This window comes from Pristis pectinata, chromosome 4 (genome assembly GCF_009764475.1).
Source record: "Pristis pectinata isolate sPriPec2 chromosome 4, sPriPec2.1.pri, whole genome shotgun sequence".
Classification (NCBI taxonomy): domain Eukaryota; kingdom Metazoa; phylum Chordata; class Chondrichthyes; order Rhinopristiformes; family Pristidae; genus Pristis; species Pristis pectinata.
Window position 1 is genome coordinate 39,713,093 of NC_067408.1, and position 19,171 is coordinate 39,732,263.

Below are 19,171 nucleotides of genomic sequence, written 5' to 3' on the forward strand. Positions count from 1 at the left end.
GATGGGGGTGGCGTGCCTGTATGCTCCTAGTAAGAGGTTCTACTCAAATTGAGTTTGAATGCATTGGGTCAATATTAACTGCAGGCATGAGCTTCTACAAGGAAGACCTAAAGTTAGCTGCAGAGGCCCGAAAGAGCATCCCTGCTTCATCTGGTCTACAAGGAAGTTTGAATTTCTGTAATAAAAGAAATTTCTGGGCCTCAGTCCAGCTTCTATCACACGTGGCAGAGAACTGCTCAATGCCTTGGCACATCAGTTATATCATAAAAATTGTACACCTGCACCCGCTTCAGGCTGTCCTTGCCCCCTGCAATTTAACACTGCAGACAGCAAAGGTAGGGCAAGAAGCCAGCGAGTAAATCCCTTGCTCCTTTATAGCTAGTTTCATGCCTTGTTTTAGCATCTCACGAATTGAATTAAAATCCACTGCCTCATCCTTTCCACACCACATGTCAAAGTGAAGAAAGAAAATTTGATGAACACAAAATTATTCATTGAGTTGTACAGAACAGAAAAGAGTCCTTCGGCCCATCATGTCCATGCTGAACCTTTTGCCCATCTACAGTGATGTCATTTACCCGCATTAGATCCATATCCTTCTGTACCTTGCATATTCAAATGCCTGTCTGAATATCTCCTAAAGAAAGTAATTGTATCCAATTCCAGCACCTCCTCTGGCAGAGAGTTCCAGATATCAACTACTCTATCCACAAAATAAAACTTTCCCCTCAAATTCTCCCCAACCTTACCCATCAGTAAGAATTAAAGAACAGAAAATCTATTACAAGGATAATAAAGAATTACTTACCAATTGAATGGGGGAAGTGGTGTTGTTTATATTCCTCATAGCCACTAAAGTTCCCCGGTCTCGACCTTAGGAACCACCTGCGATCAAATCCAACCGTACTATAACTAATCAGCAACTCATGGGTGTCAAATATCCATGATATAAACACATACAACAATAAAACAACAGAAGCTTTTTCAAGTAATAAATGTTCTGAGCATTGCAAAATATGATATTATAGTTTGGCCTTAATTCTGATTTTATAATATTGCCAAATAGATACTTTACAATTTTATCAAACCCTGTCAAAACTGTAATATTTGTTGAAAAGGAAAATATGATGTAAAAAGTATTTAAGTATTAATATACTTTTCAATTTATAAAAGCTCCAGGACTCCACAGCCCCAGGTTCCATCCTGACTTTGGGTGTTGTCCGTGTGGAGCTTGCATATTCTCCACGTGGCTGTGTGGGTTTCCTCCCACATCCCAAAGACGTGTTGGTAGGTTAATTGGCTATTGTAAATTACTCCATTGTACAGGTTAGTGGTACAGGTACAGGGAAATAGCGAGACAGGGAATAGGACTGCTCTACTGGATGCCACCCTCGACCAGATAAGCTGAAAGCCCTCATTCTGTGTCTTAGTTAGTCTAACACAATTACATTTTGGCATTAATATACAAGATGATTTACATGATTATTCTCCACTTGAGGATAATCTTAATTTAGGGAAGGAGAGACCCTAAACCTAGTTCTCTAAATCAATTTCATAACATCAGAAAATCAGCTTTCCACGAAAACAGTATATGTGTGAAAGAGTTATTTTGACGTACTGGTAAAATGGGTAGAGAAGAGCTTGTGGCGCAGAAACTGGAATGAGGCCCTTTTCATTGGTTGAGAGCGCAGTTGCTTCCCACTTTGAGTCGTTCCCGATATCTTTAACCATGATGAGATCCTCCTTGCAGATGTTCAGATCTTGCTCTTCACTCTTTGGAATGTTGGATAAGGCTCTGGTGAAAAAGTGACCTTGATGCAGAAATAGATAATAGTTTTGGAATGTCTTTTAACAAAGTCATCAAATTGTTATGGCACAGGAGGCTGCCAATCAGCCCACTGAGCATGTGCCATCTCCTTGCAAGCCAGTTTATTCAGTTCCAACCCTGGCTCCGTCCCCATAGCCCTACAAATTATTCTCTCTCATTTGCTTATCCATTTCTTTTTGAAAGCCCCGACTAATTCAACCACCCCACAGGTAGAGAGATCAAGTTCACATTCACTTCCAATGTATAAAAAGTTTTCCCTCACATCATCTTTGTGTCTTTTTCCCATCACTTTGAATCTCATCATTGAACCATCCACTAAGGGGAGCTGTTTCTCTTTGTTTGCTCTACTTAAAACTGTCATGATCTTGTATACCCCTATCATATCTCTTCATAATTTAGCTTCAGGGGAACAAACTCAGCTTCAACAGTCTAACCTTGTAGTTGGAATCCTTATTTCCTGGAAACATTAGTATCTTTCTTCTGTACGCTCTCTTGGACATATCTATCCAACCCGAAAGGTGGTGCCCAAACCTGGATGCAACATTCCATTTGTGACTTAACCCAAGTCTTATTAAAGGTTCAATGCAGCTCCTCTGCTTTTGTACTTTGTGCCTGTACTAATGAAGCTCAGAATCACATATGCTTTACAAACCGTTCTCTCAACTGGTCATGCTACTTTCAGAAAAAAATGTATGCACACATGCCCGGGTCTTCTATTCCAACACACCCTTCAGGGCTGTGGCATTTAGCCTGTATTGCCTTGTCTTGTTTACCTGCAAACATCCATCATTTCACACTTTGCAAACGTGCATCAGTTCACACTTTGCAAACGTGCATCATTTCACACTTTGCAAACGTGCATCAGTTCACACTTTGCAAACGTGCATCAGTTCACACTTTTAAGTACTAAATTTCCATCTGCCACATCTGCCCATTCTGCCAGCCCATGCCACCTTGCAGTCTTTTACTTCTCACTTTTTGTTATATAATCATGTTTGGTGACAGTATACATAATTAAAATCAATATGAAGCAAAGTAATATTATCAGATGGAACAACCCGTAAGCTCCAAAAAGGTAGCTAATCCTAAAACCAGTTTGATCATTTCCATCTTCTGCATGATACCACCTAACCATTGATTATTTAAATTCATGATTTCTTCTCCTTCCATCCTTGACCCAGGCAGAATTGATAGTGCATCCAGTCTCTTGGGCACTTCTGTAGTATAGTGGCAGCACCACACTATTCTACATCCAAAGTTTGGTTCCATCAACTTGAATAGAATCATATTTTGGAAACAGAGCAGAACATTTAGCTGTTACTATATGCTCTAAACATCCAAAATGACAGAGGAAAAATATTCTAACTGGGGGACTACGTTAGAGAGCCAGCTGAAATTAGCCAGGGGTTTTGCTTCTGAGCACTATTTAGTACTCACATATGCATTTTAGGATGGCAGTGAATTTGGCCACCCTCTGACAGTAATAGAATTTCTTTATTACTATTCTACAACTGATTGAGGTACCGGCAGGTAAGGGAGGGCCATCTGTCGTTTGTGGTACTCTACTTCAACATATAACCTCTTTCAAGAGAGACAAATCTCCTTCAACAGAACAGAAAGGTATGCTTTTTCTCAACAGAAGGATGGTTTGGCAACTGACAGATGGACTGGCCTACTGCCAGCAAAAATAGTTTATTTCCAGTATTGACAGTGAACCCACTGTTCAACTGCAATTCATTTTCTGGTGACACTTGGATGGATATCTTAATGCATTAAATGGGCAATGCATTTGTAGTAGGCGGGGCAGTGGCATTGTTTTGTTTTGCGCAGATCAATAATTGTTAGGATTGGATTATACTTTCTGCCATTTGTAAAATCTAATGTCCATCAACAAGGAAGAGAATGTACTAATAAGATAAGGTCAGGCTAAATCAATCTGATAAAGTAAAAGAAAGCAGCCAGTCTCACATAATGGTTCTAAGTGAACTAATGTTTATCAGATTAAATATCAAATCTCCAGGTACAACCAAGCAATCTGGAACACCCAGTATAACAATTTTAGAAACAGTAAAACTCTGGTTCTGTCCCAGCATCAGGTGACCTGAGTTTTCTCTCCCCCAATCACGCTTTTGTCTTGGTAACTTCAGATATGCATGGCTTCTGGGAATGAAAAGCAGCAACCAATTCACTTACTGAAAATAGCTTAAAATTACCGCAAGCACAGCACCAACAGCTCTCAGGAGGCAAAACAGTCTGCTTGATTAGCAATCCCTCAACCACTTAAGACATTCATTCCTCCCACCACTGGCGCACAGTGGATGCAGTGTGCACCATCTACAAAATGCACTACAGTGACTCACACAAGCTACACCCACAGTATCTCCCAAACCAACCTCTACCACAAAAAAAGGATAAGGATAAGGTGCACAGGAACACCACCAACTGAATGTTCTATTCCAAGTCACACACCATCCTGACTTGGAAATATCTCACTGATCCTTCATCATCTCCAAGCCTAAACCCTGGAATTCTCCATCCAAAAGCACTACGGAGTCTCTTCACCAGAAGGACTGCAGCAGTTGAATACGATTCACCAACACACTCTTAAGGGCATTTAAGGATGGGCAATGAATGCTGACCTTGCCAGGGACACCCAGATCCAGTTGGGATACAACAAATAGAGTAGTGATAAAGTAGTAGTGTCCGCTGCTTTACAGATTCTTAGGAACAAAATATGTCAGCAAGGACTTGGGCAGGCTCAGTAAGAGTCTGGAGGGGTGGGTGGGGGAAATCAGGACCAGTGTCGGGGTTAGGTAAATGAATAGATAAGGGACTCGGATGAGATGAGTGAATCTAGATTTTGGCATCTAGTGAGGGCTTCAGGAGATTAGTTGGGTTAGCACTTTGGAATCAGAAGGTGGAAGCTGCGATCTGTGACTGAGGAGATTTGAATCAATACCCAGGTCAATTGGAGTGGAGTATGTAGGAGGAGGTGGGGGGGGGGGGGGGGGGGTAGGTGGAAGGTGGGAAGGTGTCAAGGATAACACACAAGTTGGAGAATTACTCTTGGGGAATGTCAGTCTGGCATTGTGTTGTTAAGACTTAGTCATCCTGTAAATCCTCAAAGTTGGTTCTGCAACAACTTGACCCAATTTCTCCACCAATGCTCCAAAACAAAAGCAACATATTTGTTGTGTGTCCCAGCAAGTTATAAGGTGTTGATAACACTGATGTTAATTAAAAAGGTTTCATACAGAGGAAAGAGCAATTAAGAGTTGCAGGAACAGGTGAATGGCCACAAAAGAGAGGGGGTCAGTGTCGTCACAGCCATTAATATGCAGGAAAGATTTGCAATCAGAAATGATTCAGACAGCTGGAGAAGCTCGAGTTAAGTTAGACAGAAAAAGCATCAGTAGCAGAGATTTTAAAAAAACTAGCAATGAGATGAGCTAAACTCAGATAAAGGAGAATCCCTAAGCAGCTTTCTGGTGTACAGCGCAGTGGCATTAGAGAGGTTGTCTCAATACAAAGGAATAGGAACTTAGACATCAAGCCTATTCCTCCATTCAATGAGGAAATAGCTGCTCCAACTCCATATAATTATGTAAATATAAACCCATAATCCTTTGTTATTCACTAGCATTTACCACCTCCTATCAGCTGCCACTACCAACACTGTGTTATTCAATTTCTACAGCTCTCCACTCACCCTATCTGTTCTCCCTACCTCCCAATGGCTCTCCTTCCTCCTTTCTCCAGAACTTGATTTTATTTTTATCTCTGACTTTTCCCAATTAAACCTCAACTGTTTAGTCACTCAAAATACACCAGCCACAATCGCTCGCACCGAAATTATGAAGTAGTAGACTTGCAGGAAACGAAGGGCAGTGACCAATTTGTGAGCCAATATTGTTGAAATTAATTTTTTCCATCACTGAAGACAGAACAGAGGAAGTCAACCAATTAACGATTCTAATTCAACTGCCATCTACTATGAATACACAAAGTTAATTTTGCCTGCAAAAGACTTAGTAAAGAATCAATGTGAAGCGAGCCAATGAATAGGTCCATCACTGGAACATTTGGTAGGTATTATATCAGCCTTGCATAGGCTGCTGCAATGTGCAAAAGAAAGCATATGTGGCATTGCCACCAGAAGTAAGATCTGAAAGTCTTTCATTGTGGGTTTTATGGTCCTCTACAAGTTGCCTTTAATATAAGGTAGACCATCGATGTAAACAAATCACCTGTAATGTTGTTAAATGTACCAACTCTCTCACTCATCAGATCTTTTCCACAATGTTTCCAGTTACTGGGCATCACTGACAATACAAAGAGCTGTCAGTGACAACATTCAACGAATCTGGCTCATGTACTACTGTCACACTAGCCTGATCAAGGAATTGAGAGCTATCAGAAACTGACGCAGAAGAAGAATTGAGGCCAGCATAGATCAGCTATGATCATATTGAATGGTGGTTTGAGGGGCCAAGTAGCCTATTCCTGCTCCTATAGGTATTGGTTTATTATTGTCACTTCTACCAAGGTACAGTGAAAAACTTGTCTTGCATACCGTTCGTACATTGCATTGAGGTAGTACAGGGTTCAAACAATAATAGAATACATAGTAAAGTGTCACAGCTACAGGGAAGTGCATTGCAGGTAGACAATAAGATGCAAAGTCATAACAAGGTAGATTGTGAGGTCAAGAGTCCATCTCATCGTATAAGGGAACCATTCATTAGTCTAATCACAGTGGGATAGAAGCTGTCCTTGAGCCTGTGGTATGTGCCCTCAAGCTCCTGTATCTTCTGCCTGATGGGAGAAGGGAGAAGAGAGAATGACCCAGGTGGGTGGGGTCTTTGATTATGCTGGCAAGGCAGCGAGAGGATAGACAGGTATTGCCTTGTGTTCTCGTGAAGACACCTTCATCTCAGCAGTCAGAATGGACCCAGCTGGACTGGTAAAATTACTCTGTATTCACTGCAAGTGTGTGAAAGTTGCATGTTGAGTAATTGTTTTCTGCCTGTACATACAGATATCAAATGTGAAGCGGTCAACTGTTGTTGAACCTGCTTCACAATATAAATGGGGGAGATTCACCTACCAAAACTACTGGAAGTGTGACATGATACTGCTATATGGGTTAAGCTCCAACGTCTTGTTATTTTTATTGCTGGAAACAGACATTAGAATACATTGCACATTATTGCAATGGATGTCTTCTGCAGAGTGAAAGTGTGTTGATATGCACTGCAGCACAATATAGGATGCAAGTTTGCTTCTAGGATTTAGAAGCAACAAATGTGTAGTCTTACATTTGCTCATAGTAAAGCAAAAATTAAGTACTTCACACAGATAAGGAGGAGAAAGAATGATCTTTAGTAAAAATGACGTTAGATTCTCTAATCAGACACTCTGGCAGGCGACATCATTTACAAAGACCATTAAGCTTGGAAAATTCAAGCCAGCAACCTATAATTTTCCATCAGCTCCCATCGATAAGGGGCCCACTGGAGAATCAGCAACCTAGCATGCTCTCATATACAATAAAGTTGTCAAAAGTCAGCATTTGAAGTATCTTAAAAGGCAAGTCATTCATATCAATTGAGATGTGAATTGATATTAACTCTGTCACAACAATGTTGGCTGGAGTTGGGGAGTGAAGTTAAAAACTTAAAAATGGGGAGCTTGTCATCAATCTTTTGCAAATATACACCTGGCTCTTTTTAAGGTGGCATATAATTTGCCATACAAATAATTCATCCTCAAAGCAGGAATATCTGTAAACTTTAGACTTTTTTTAAGTTGCCAGCTGGGTTTCCAAGGAGACAGGAAACCTGGCAGTAAAATGGAAGGCATGAGCTGCTGGCTCCAAAAGCCAGCTGTTCTAACATCATTCCTCATGGGATGGATGGAGTGGAGCTCTTTCCAAAAATCACTGGTCTCTGTTCTACTGATCAATGTCTCCCTCAATCATCGAACTCCCCATAAAAACCCCCACACTTCCACTAGGTAACTACTCACTTCCTCTGAATCCCAATCTCACCGTCTCTTTGCCCCTCCCCCACTTTGATCATCAGTCAATTTCTTTCATCCATTAAGCATCATTTTAAGGATGCCTTATTCCCAGAACCCATAATTAAAGAGCACAGACTGTTGGACCCTTGCCAGCACATCAACATATCAATTTGGTTTGCAGGCAGAGGAACAATACCACAAAGGAATAACATCAAGTTTCAGTCATTACATTTCGTGGGTTTTCTCTGTCCCATGATTTGCCATGTCTCCCATTTTGCTATCACACTTGAGATTTACCCCTAATGTCCCTGCGAACATCAGACAAATGAATACATGATGAAACCAACTAAAGTTCCTCCAAATAAACCGATAAAAACAAATAAATTGAGGAAGATTTTCTTCTTCAGTCACATGTGCCAAACACACAATAAAGTAGCTCCTTGGAAAGATGGAAGTAACAATCGGAGGGAGATGAGAAAGATTGGTGCTCATTGGGGAAGGAAGGGAATAATAATCCAGTGGGAATGGGGTTTGTGAAAGACTGCTGTTTACATGGACAAAATTGGAGGCAGGGAAGAGGGAAGTCATAATAGAGGCTACTGATTTTACTTGAAGAAGTGCTTTGGCAGGGGTGGAGGGGGGTGGGAAAATGCTCCTCCTTCTTCCATCCCATAAAGAGTGCTGTTAGAAGCAATTATCTACTGGGGCCAGCAGCTCCCACCTTCATTTTGATGCTGGGTTTCCTGTGTCTTAAATTTAAATTATATCTGCCAAGTTCTAAAATTCAGTTCCATTGAGCAGCGTACAACTCACACATGATATGACTGCAGTTTGGCACATGCAACTAGGGGTTAATTACTGCTCTATATTAAGGTTTGCCAAACAGCAGGCAAACACAAGGCCATTTTACTCTTACTTTATAGATAAGAACAAAATAACTCCTGTGCAACTCAGTAACACTGCAGGATGCAAGTTATATCTTTACTTTCAGTCAAAAAACACCAAACTTTCTGTACAGTCTTTAACACAATTGACCTTGTTCTTGCAATCTTTAGCAGCAAACCCTTTTGGACATGAAATAACCCAACCCATGGAAAGCCATATTAAGAGCAAGTGAAAGTAGTGACACGGTATTCTGACACCGGTTTGGATGGAGACAGCAAATCCCTCCACACAAGCAGGGTACATTGCACGGTTCTGCACAGTGGCCACACCATTCCTCATTGCTAGGGTTTCAGTTAGGCCTGGTAAACCTCAGCAATTTACACTGCGGCTTAACAAAACAAAAAGATCAGTGTAAATACAACATCAGACCCTATATTTTACTTCTCCAAAGATAGCTTTAGTGCGTACTGCCTCATTACTATACAAGTACGATAATCCCTTTTGTAATCGATTAACTTCCTTGTGTAAAAACAGTTTTATGCACATTATTTCAATTTAGATTTTTACAAACATCGATGCAATAATAAAATTCAATCCAGAGTCTCAAAGGTAAACTGCTCTCGTAATTTTTGGAACCTTCCCCTAAGTTGCAGAATGCAGACCATTACTGTACCCCAAGGACAGGAGCCCACTTTGATTCAGACCCCATTAAACCCTTTGACCCAAGAGTAGAATATCCATCCTATTGGAATTCTGTAACTTCAGGCCAGACACTCAGAATGTACTGGCAAGCCATCAATTTTATGGGATTTTGTGATAAACCTTAAAATTCAAAACTGTGCCAACTGTGTGACGAATTGCCCAGTCAAAGTATTTTTAAACAACACTGGTAGGTTTCTGCTGGTAGACCAAATCAGAAGTAAAACTGACACTTTAAATCCTGCATCAATGTTATAGAAGTTACATAAATTAGCTGCCAGTGAAACATTCAGCCACTGTTGGACATTTACTTCTGCTTGCGTCTCATTCCTTATTAGTATTCTGCAGCACAGTAATTATACCACCAGGTGGAGTGCCTTTAATCTCCACAGACCACAAACCCTCATAGAGGTCCTCCCCCAGGTTACTAACCCCCGATGTACGTACAGCCCGTACATACTAACGAGTGTTTGGGAGACTGGCAGGATAAATTTGCTGGCTGCTGTGGGGCTGCAGGAATCTCCTGCTGTCTGGGAACTCGATTCGCAGCCGTATTTCCAACTTGCGAACTGTCCGGGTTACAGAAGGAGAACCCTGCTATAGCCTGGGGTGGATCTGTATTGCAGTCTACAGCACCACACAGGTGCTTGGAGGGAAATTCTCCAACCTGACTGCACATGGACTATGCTGAGGGATATTCAACAGTCCCACTGTATTGATGCAACTTGCAATCATCGGAAAACTTTACTCTATTTCTATATTGGCAACTATGCCTTCAGCTGCCAAGACCCCATGCTCCAAATTTCTTTTTAATTTTCTGCACTTCCTTCTTCTTTCTTTCTTTAGGCTACTTAGGATGCTTAATAAAATGAGAGCTCATGGAAGTACAGGAAGGATATTAGAATGGGTGGAGCATTGGCTGATAGGCAGAAAGCAAAGTGTGGGAATAAAGGGATCCTGTTCTGGTTGGCTGCCGGTTACCAGTGGTGTTCCACAAGGGTCGGTGTTGGGGCCGCTTCTTTTTACATTGTACATCGATGATTTAGATTATGGAGTAAATGGTTTTGTGGCTAAGTTTGCAGACGACACCAAGGAGGAGTAGGGAGTATTGAAGAAATAGGAAGGTTGCAGAGAGACTTGGATAGTTTAGGGGCATGGGCAAAGAAATGGCAGATGAGATTCAATGTTGAGAAATGTGCGGTTGTACACTTTGGAAGAAGTAGTAAACGGGCAGATTATTATCTAGATGGGGAGAAAATTCAAAGTACAGAAGTGCAAAGGGACCTGGGGGTACTCGTGCAGGATACCCTAAAGGTTAACCACCAGGTTGGATCGGCGGTAAGAAAAGCGAATGCTATGTTGGCATTCATTTCAAGAGGTATGATGGATAAAAGTAGGGAAGTGTTGATGAGGCTCTATGGGGCACTAGTGAGACCTCATTTGGAAAACTGTGTGCAGTTTTGGGCCCCCTATCTTAGGAAGGATGTACTGATGTTAGAGAGGGTTCAAAGAAGATTTACGAGGGTGATTCCTGGAATGAAAGGGCTTACATATGATGAGCATTTGTCGGCTCTTGGACTGTACTCACTGGAGTACAGAAGAATGAGAGGGGACCTCATAGAAACATTTCGAATGTTGAAAGGACTGGACAGAGTAGATGTGGCTAAGCTGATTCCCTTGGTGGGTGAGTCCAGGACTAGAGGGCACAGTCTTAGAATTAGAGGGCACCCGTTTAGAACGGAAATGAGAAGAAATTTCTTTAGCCAGAGGGTCGTGGATTTATGGAATTCTTTGCCACATACAGCTATGGAGGCCCGATCATTGGGAGTGTTTAAGGAGGATATTGATAGGTATCTAATTAGTCAAGGTATCAAGAGATATGGGGAAAAGGCCAGAAATTGGGGCTAGATGGGAATAGTTTAGTTTAGCTCATGGTGAGGTAGCGGAGCAGACCCGATGGGCCGAATGGCCTACTTCTGCCCCTTTGTCTTGTGATCTTGTACTCCTTAAATCCAACCTCACTGATCAAACTTTTTGATAGCTGTCTTAATAGTCTGTGTGGCTCAGATTCAACTTCTGGTTATTAATAATCCTGTGAAATGGCTGGGGATGATTTACCATATAAAATGCACTTTTTAAATGCAAGTCATTGACAATTTTGTTTTCGCATATTTCTCTGGCCAATAAATTACTTCCTAAGCCAACTACAACTAGTGCAAAGCTATAACATCACAGAACTGCTGCGAAATGGTTGTTTCAGATGCTACTTCACATATACTGTACAGTGGGTAATAATCTAAAGTCGTGCCAATTGGTTCATTTTAGTCTTGGCATTACAGAGTTGTCAGATCAGGAAGCAATGCCTTCACACTTCCAAGAATGTGTTTTTGGTTTCCAAAGACAATTTCCTGTTTTGAAGATGGGAATCAGCGGAAAATCCCAAATTTCTGGAAAACATTTAGGCAAAGGAACCAGATTTGAAAAGTAGATTTATGGATAAGAAAAACAAAATTTAATTTAATTTATTTAACCCTGTAGGTTTTCACTTTTTTCTGTTTAATGCAAATTCCTGGTTCCACACATCCACCTTTCATCATCTTACCTTCCTGTAACAGAAGATCCAAATACATCAATGACAAATGTGCTTCGTTCACTTCAACCTGAATCTTCACATCTTCCACAAGCGAGACATTCAACCAGAACCGTTGGTCCAAGAGCAAGTTCTCCAAACAGCGACCCACAAACCCTAAATGAACAGATAAATTTTAATAATAATGGAGTTAGATGATGAACCTTTTTGTGAAAGAGTCTGGAAATCTTTATCAATAAAACAAAAAAATACTTGGGTTGTCAGCCAAGAAAGTCTTCCGTCTCCTGGGGGCACTGGTTCATCTTCTGGTACAAATTAATGGGCCCTCAGTTACACTAAGTAGCCATTTTTCCTATGTGACCTTAAAACCATTCCTCCTTGGATTATACAATTGTAATGTCCATCCCATAACAAATGCACACTTTATTGTAGCAGTTAGCATAACGCTTCACAGCACCAGTGCCCGGGTTCAATTCCCACCTGTCTGTAAGGAGTTTGTACGTTCTCCCCGTGTCTGCGTGAGTTTCCTCCGGGTGCTCCGGTTTCCTCCCGCATTCCAAAGACGTACAGGTTAGGGAGTTGTGGGCATGCTATGTTGGCACCGGAAGTGTGGCGACACTTGCGGGCTGCCCCTAGAACACTCTATGCAAAAGATGCATTCCACTGTGTGTTTCAATGTACATATGACTAAGATATCTATCTATCTTTATGTGGCGATCTCTGGATGATAAACGTGAACATAGATCCCATTTTTGACCTCCCTTAATACTTGCACACAGGGATGTTCAAACTACTTGCATATTAAGGGTCATATTGCCCCATAAATAATGCCAATTGTGTTTTTTTTAAAAAAAGTATCAAAACCGTGGATACAAAAAAAATATAACACATCACTGACACGGGCATCGATTTTGTTGGATTTTGCAAGTAATTCTGCCATGATGATTTAGCAAAGGTTCAGACGAGTGCACAAATGTGAAAATCCTGAACTTATTGACTGAAATCAGTCAGCGACTTCTTTGTTGCACTATGCCAGCAGTGGAGCAGGAATTTCCTGGAATTGCTCAGCACTTAGATCCTGTGGCTGATTAGACCTGCCATTGTATTTTCAAACCCATTGCTTACAGCCATGGGCTGGAGGATAGGAATAATTTCTTGAATTATTTGTGCTTGTAATAATATTTTTATATGAACAATTTGAGTGATTATTTTATAATTTGTTTTCTTTCTTTTTTTTGGAGAAGTCTTATTAGTTTTAACATGCAACAAAGCTAGTGGTACATGCCCGCTGTCGGTCGAGGATTTTCAGGGGCATTTTGCAGATAGGGCTGACTTTTAGTCCATCTGCTTGATCCAATTACACTACAGGAGACCCTGTGGCCACAAGGACAGGCTTGATCAGCAGTGCTGCTTTATTTTTGGTTGCACATGATGCAAGTGCAGGACAAAGGTGCAATTTCACGGCAAGTGCAGATGACCAATCTCACACAGCAAAATTCCAGTCTCAGTGCTGGAAATATTCAGTAAGTCAGACAGCCAGTGAGGGACACCAGATTAGTTCAATTACCTGTTCAAAAATATCCTGCACTTTAAATGTTAAAAGGATTATTCATTGGCTAACCTGCTGAGAGGGATTTTCTGTTGGCTTTTACACAGCATGAGTATTGTACAAGAGTGATCTGAGAATCCTGGGTCTGGAAAAATCCCTACATTAGCAATAACACCACAACCCCTTTGCTAAATAATTACATCATATCCTGGCATTTTTAGGTTAGTCTTTGGCATCCTGATGGAAAAAGTTCCAGCGTCTTTGAATAATAAAATTTGTTGTCCTGTATGCTACCTTTATGTATCAAAAAATAAAATACTACATACATAAATAAAAAGCTGAAACAAAAAAAATACTGTTGGAAGCACTACGAGAAAAGTGGTATCTCTAGAGAAATAAAAAGAATTGATTTGCTTAATGTTTAATGTCTCACTCATCAATAAATATGAAATGCTAACTTCACCTCTTTCCTCTCTCCACAGATCCTGCCTTGCCTTCCTCAATTGCTATTCAGGCAATGAGCCCGATTGAAAACCCAACACAATGCCAATATTTTTAATTACAATAGTGTAAGGCAGTGTTGGTTTTGTTAAGTCACAAGTTGCATAAACAGTCTAGTGTTTGCTAAACAAAGAATAATACAAATGTGGATTCAGTTTCCAAAATGGATATTTGATACCTCCCAAATTACAGAGAAATGATCTTCTATATCTGCATCAAGACTTCAAGGGGAATATTAACCACCTGCTAAAATAAAACACAACCAGCACATGAGAGTCCCCATTAATAATGGACAGAAAATAGGTTTCTTAGTGTGGAGTATGCAGTAAAACAACAGTGGGGTAAAGATGATTTTACAAACCAAGGACCTATTTGTGCAGTTCAACATCAGTTCAACTGCAAGATTGTTACTGCATAGAAAAAAGTTCCTCTGTAAAATATAAGTTAGGTTGGAGGCAAATTGTTTGATTCCATTTTGCTCATTTTTCTTTCACTGATGGCAAGTGTCAGGTAAGAACTGAATAATAGAAATGTTGATTTGATGTTACTCCTGTCACACATTAACATGCTTTTTGCATACCTCAGTGAGAACACATTTTGCAATATTTACACAAACCAAATCACAGTAGTAGCCACAGTCCTGGCAATGGCCAAACATGTGAATGCATCTGAAGAATATTAATGCCTCCACATCATCAATCTTCGCAAAACTGCATCAGGTGGCAATTTTAACAGTCAGCAGTTAACATTTTGTTCATTAGTAGCTTACTGGCACAGACGTAATAGAAGACAATGAAATGATACACATGATGGCACCATGTGTAAAGGAAATAATTGTTTGCTTTTGACCTTTCACAGCCCTCCTCCCCCGACCCACCAATGCACCAATTTACATCTCTTTGGATTCTATGGAACACCATTGACAAGTAATTTTGTTAAATGTATTTTTTCTCAAAAATAATAAACCACCATACCTAGGGAAAGGTAAGTTGTAAATTTCCAGATTTCTTCAACAGTCTTAAAGGTGAGGACAAAGAGGTCCTTCTCTGCATGAACTGAAACCAGCCGCGATGACAATTCCTGCAAAATTCAAAACATCAGCAGAGTGGAATTTATAAACCAGGAGGGATTAGGGGATACTTCTCAACACAAGCTCTGCAATTCTATTTTGCTTCCTGAGAGCTCGGTTACTGTACTTCTACAGTAAAACACCCTGACCAAGAATTGTACACAGACATTGAATGATGCAATCAGTTACACAATTACTTCACTGTAGCTCAGATATCATGGATTACCTTAAGATAATGAGACAACATTTCTCTAACATTCCCCTGATCCCCCATTCACATGAAGTCCTGATCAATTTTTATCCATCATGCCAAATGAAATTTCAAGTTAAAATTTTACATGTATGTATATACTGCTGCAGCCTCAGGTTTCCCAACACAACACTGTTGCATGTCAGGGGATCAGGGATATGCAGGGCACAGGCTTACAATATAAAGTTACTGAGCCATGTGCACATGCTTATCCCAGAATATGTCCCCCGAAAATCCTGTACATCCCACTGGTGACAGCAAAATACCACCTTTCATCTTTCGGCAACTGCACTTTAATAAATGTGTTTTATTTATTTTAAAGCATAGTTGTCACACCATTGTTCTGACAGTTGGAAACTACTTACATTTTATCCCTTTAAGGTAGAAAAATGTTCCAAAGCATTTTACAAGATGTGGCAAAGCAAAATCAAATTCTGAAGCAAAGGAGTGGATGGCAAGTGGTGGCCAAAAATTTGATCAAAAAATGTTTTGAGCTCTAATTGAGTAAGAGAAAGAAAAGTAGGTCAGAGAGTAAATTTCAGTGTGTGAGGCAATGGATGCTGGAACCGCTGCCTCCAGTGCTGGAATGAATGGTGGATGGATATTTAAGAGGCCAGATCAAATGATTGGAAATGTTGGATGCTTTGTGCTGCTGGAAGAGTTACAGGTTCAAGAAGGAGTGGAAACCAATGTGAGCCTGTGAGCACATGGATTTTTGCACTAACCACAACTTGTGTGTGTGTGTGTCAGGATAAGTACCACACCTTTCTCTAGCTGAGTTTTGCTTAGGAGTGATGCAAACAACTTAAGGAAGGTAGATACATATGGACCTGGCAGTTAATTTTTAAAAAATCAAGAATCTTGGATAAGAAGGGGAAGTTGGAAAAGGGATGTTAGTAAGGACACACGAACTGGTCATGTTGCCTACAACTATGTCTGTTTGGACAACAGTGAGACACTTTAAAAGAATTCCAGGATATTGTAGGAATTCAATTTCTTTCATCACAGAATTCACCGAAGGCTGCTCATTTTGATCTTTTCCCCCTTTATTTAGGTTGCAGTTAAAAAAAAGTGCCTTCCTCTGTATCATGGACAACATATAGTCAAGATATTAAACCATAATCTGCTCTCATCCCAAAAATGACAACTTTTCCTTTCTGTGATGATGTGAACCCCACCCCCTCCCCCCCCACTATCTTGTAACTCTCCAAGAGAATGCCATTGCCAAATTTTAATACAGTTGTATCAGATTCTTCTTAACTCAGCAGCAATCGAACTATATTTCCCCATACAATAGATGGCTTACATTGAAAAGCACCCCAACATCTTTGGTTTCACTTTCTAGAATGCACAGCCTCCTTCTCGTTGCCTCTTGAAGCTCATGATCGACAAGTCCAGAGTTTTGTCTGATAACACTGTATGATAATGTCACATCTGGAAAAAGACAGAAGTCAGTCCAGTGTAATACGGCTTTCTCTAACACACTTACTTAGTTCCTTTTTTTAATACAACCTAGTCTTTAAACCATGTTTCACAATTGGCCAAAAGAAATAATTCTTTCAGATGTGTTTGCACATCTCGAATTAATTGGTACTCTTTACTTTTGGTCTTTGTTCAATTGTATTTTCCATTTACTGTACAACAGCACAGCACTCAGATACTCTTGGAGAGGCAAGGGTGCATTTTATTGTTGAGAAACAAACTCAGATATGCTGAAGAGAATTTGCAGCAGAAGTAGCCCAGAATTTGCAGGAAAGTTTTGACACTTGTTCCTGAAACCACTGACCTTTCCCTGTGCAAACTGAGAAACCCCAAAGGTTCTGGGCAGCTGTTGGTGATGGCTAAAGACACTGTACTGATGCTCAAGGGAAAAGGCTTTAAAAAAGTTTTAATTGAGGGCTACAGAGGATAAATTTCAGTGTGTGAGGCAACAGCTGTTGAAGGTACAGCCTACAATGGTGGACTGAATGGAGAGGGAAAATTGTACAAACAACTTGCACCATTAGATGTAGCAATGAAACTACTTCTCCATTGATTTCAATGGAAGGGAAAAGTCAGGAAGAACAAAGTACAAGTTTTGGTTCATGTAATATTTTTAAAATTGAGTTGTATTTTATAAGTTTTATGATGTTTTATTTTTTAACATTTCTACATATTTTGAATAGTTTTTAAAAAGTTTAATTATCAGGGAATGTGGTTCAGCCAGCTGTCAAAGTTCTATCGGAAGTTTTTCAGGAAGAGCTTGTTCTCACCTCACCCTATCTCCCGATTCCATTATTTTGAAAGTGGCCACACAGAGTTCACTAAAGCAATCAAGCTAGTTGCAGATCATTTTTCCCGGCGGGGAATCTTAATAAGTCAGTCTGCCAAACGCAAACCCTGGATTGTTAAGAATGAAACTTCTCCACATTAGGTGGTGATGTAAGTACTAATTGAAAGAATGAAGGAAATTTACAAGTTATCATAAAACACTAAGTGTTGATTGAATTTCCACCAACTAATTAATAGTGCATTTGGCTTAATTACATGGTCGGCCACATTATGTTTTCATAATTGAACTGGCTGCTCCAAACTCAAGGGAAAAAGCAGGAAATGCAGCTTTTGGTTGGAAGGTATTATATACTGTGGGACCATAGAATCATAAAATGGTTACAGCACAGAAAGAGGCCAATCAGCCCCTCATATCCATGCTTGCTCTCTACTAGAGCAATGGACTGTTGCTAACTAACACGCTAGGGTATCTTCATTTTGAGATAGGATTTTGAAATTTTTCCAGTCAGCAGTTCAGCAAAGGACTTTTGCTCCAGGAAATATTGGAGTCAGAAATGGCACCCTGAATCTACCTCAAAAAGCTAAAGGACAAGGGAGTAGAGCAGGAAATAGATTAGTAGCTGCTAATCAAGCAAGATGATCGTCACTTGCTATACTCATTGCAAAGGACAGGATCTATGAGCATTGGGAAAAGCCTAGTCTTATTAGAGATAGACGACATGGCTTTGAGAAGGGCAGGTCATGCCTCATGAAACTAATGGAGTTTTTTTTTGAGGAAGTGACAAGACAAATTGATGAAGGTAGTGGGGTATATATGGACTTTAACAAAGCTTTTGACAAGGTTCCCCATCGTAGGCTCATTCAGAAAGTCAGGAGGTATGGGATCCCCGGAAAATTGGCTGTGTGGATTCAAAATTTGTTTGCCCACAGAACGCAGAGGGTGGTTATAGGAGGGGAGTATTCGACCTGGAGGTTTAGTGACTAGCGGTGTTCCGCAGGGATCTGTTCTGGGATCCATGCTCTTTGTGATTTTTATAAATAACTTGGATGAGAAAGTGGAGGGATGGGTTGGTAAGTCTGCAGATGACACGAAGGTTGGTGGTGTGGTAGATAGTGAAGAAGGTTGTCGTAGGCTGCAATGGGATTTAGACAGGATGCAGAGCTGGGCAGAGAAGTGGCAGATGGAGTTCAATCCAAAGAAGTGTGAAGTGATACACTTTGGAAGAACAAACTTGAAGGCAGAAAGCATGGTTAATAGCAGGATTCTTAGCAGTGTGGAGGGATAGAGGGATCTTGGGGTCCAAGTACATAGAACCCTCAAAACTGCCGCACAAGTGGATAGGGCAGTTAAGAAGGTGTATGGTGCACTGGCCTTCAATAGCTGGGGGATTGAGTTCAAGAGCTGAGAGGTAATGTTGCAACTCTATAAGACTCAGGTTAGACCACACTTGGAATATTGTGTTCAGTTCTGGTTACCACATTGTAGGAAGGACATGGAAGCTCTGGAG

The 19,171-nt window shown here is 40.5% G+C and overlaps 1 protein-coding gene across 5 annotated transcripts in view; it reads right to left on the reverse strand.

The window, feature by feature from the left end:
- Positions 1–19,171, reverse strand: part of LOC127569940 (SH3 domain and tetratricopeptide repeat-containing protein 2-like) — a 78,011-nt gene that overhangs the window by 20,770 nt on the left and 38,070 nt on the right. For all 5 annotated transcript variants that reach the window (XM_052015027.1, XM_052015023.1, XM_052015024.1 and 2 more), the window contains 5 exons: positions 16,699–16,826; positions 15,048–15,153; positions 12,036–12,179; positions 1,619–1,811; positions 809–885 (listed from right to left, as the gene is read on the reverse strand). In XM_052015027.1, coding sequence (XP_051870987.1) covers positions 809–885; positions 1,619–1,811; positions 12,036–12,179; positions 15,048–15,153; positions 16,699–16,826 — 648 coding nt within the window. The remainder of the gene's footprint in view (positions 1–808; positions 886–1,618; positions 1,812–12,035; positions 12,180–15,047; positions 15,154–16,698; positions 16,827–19,171) is intronic.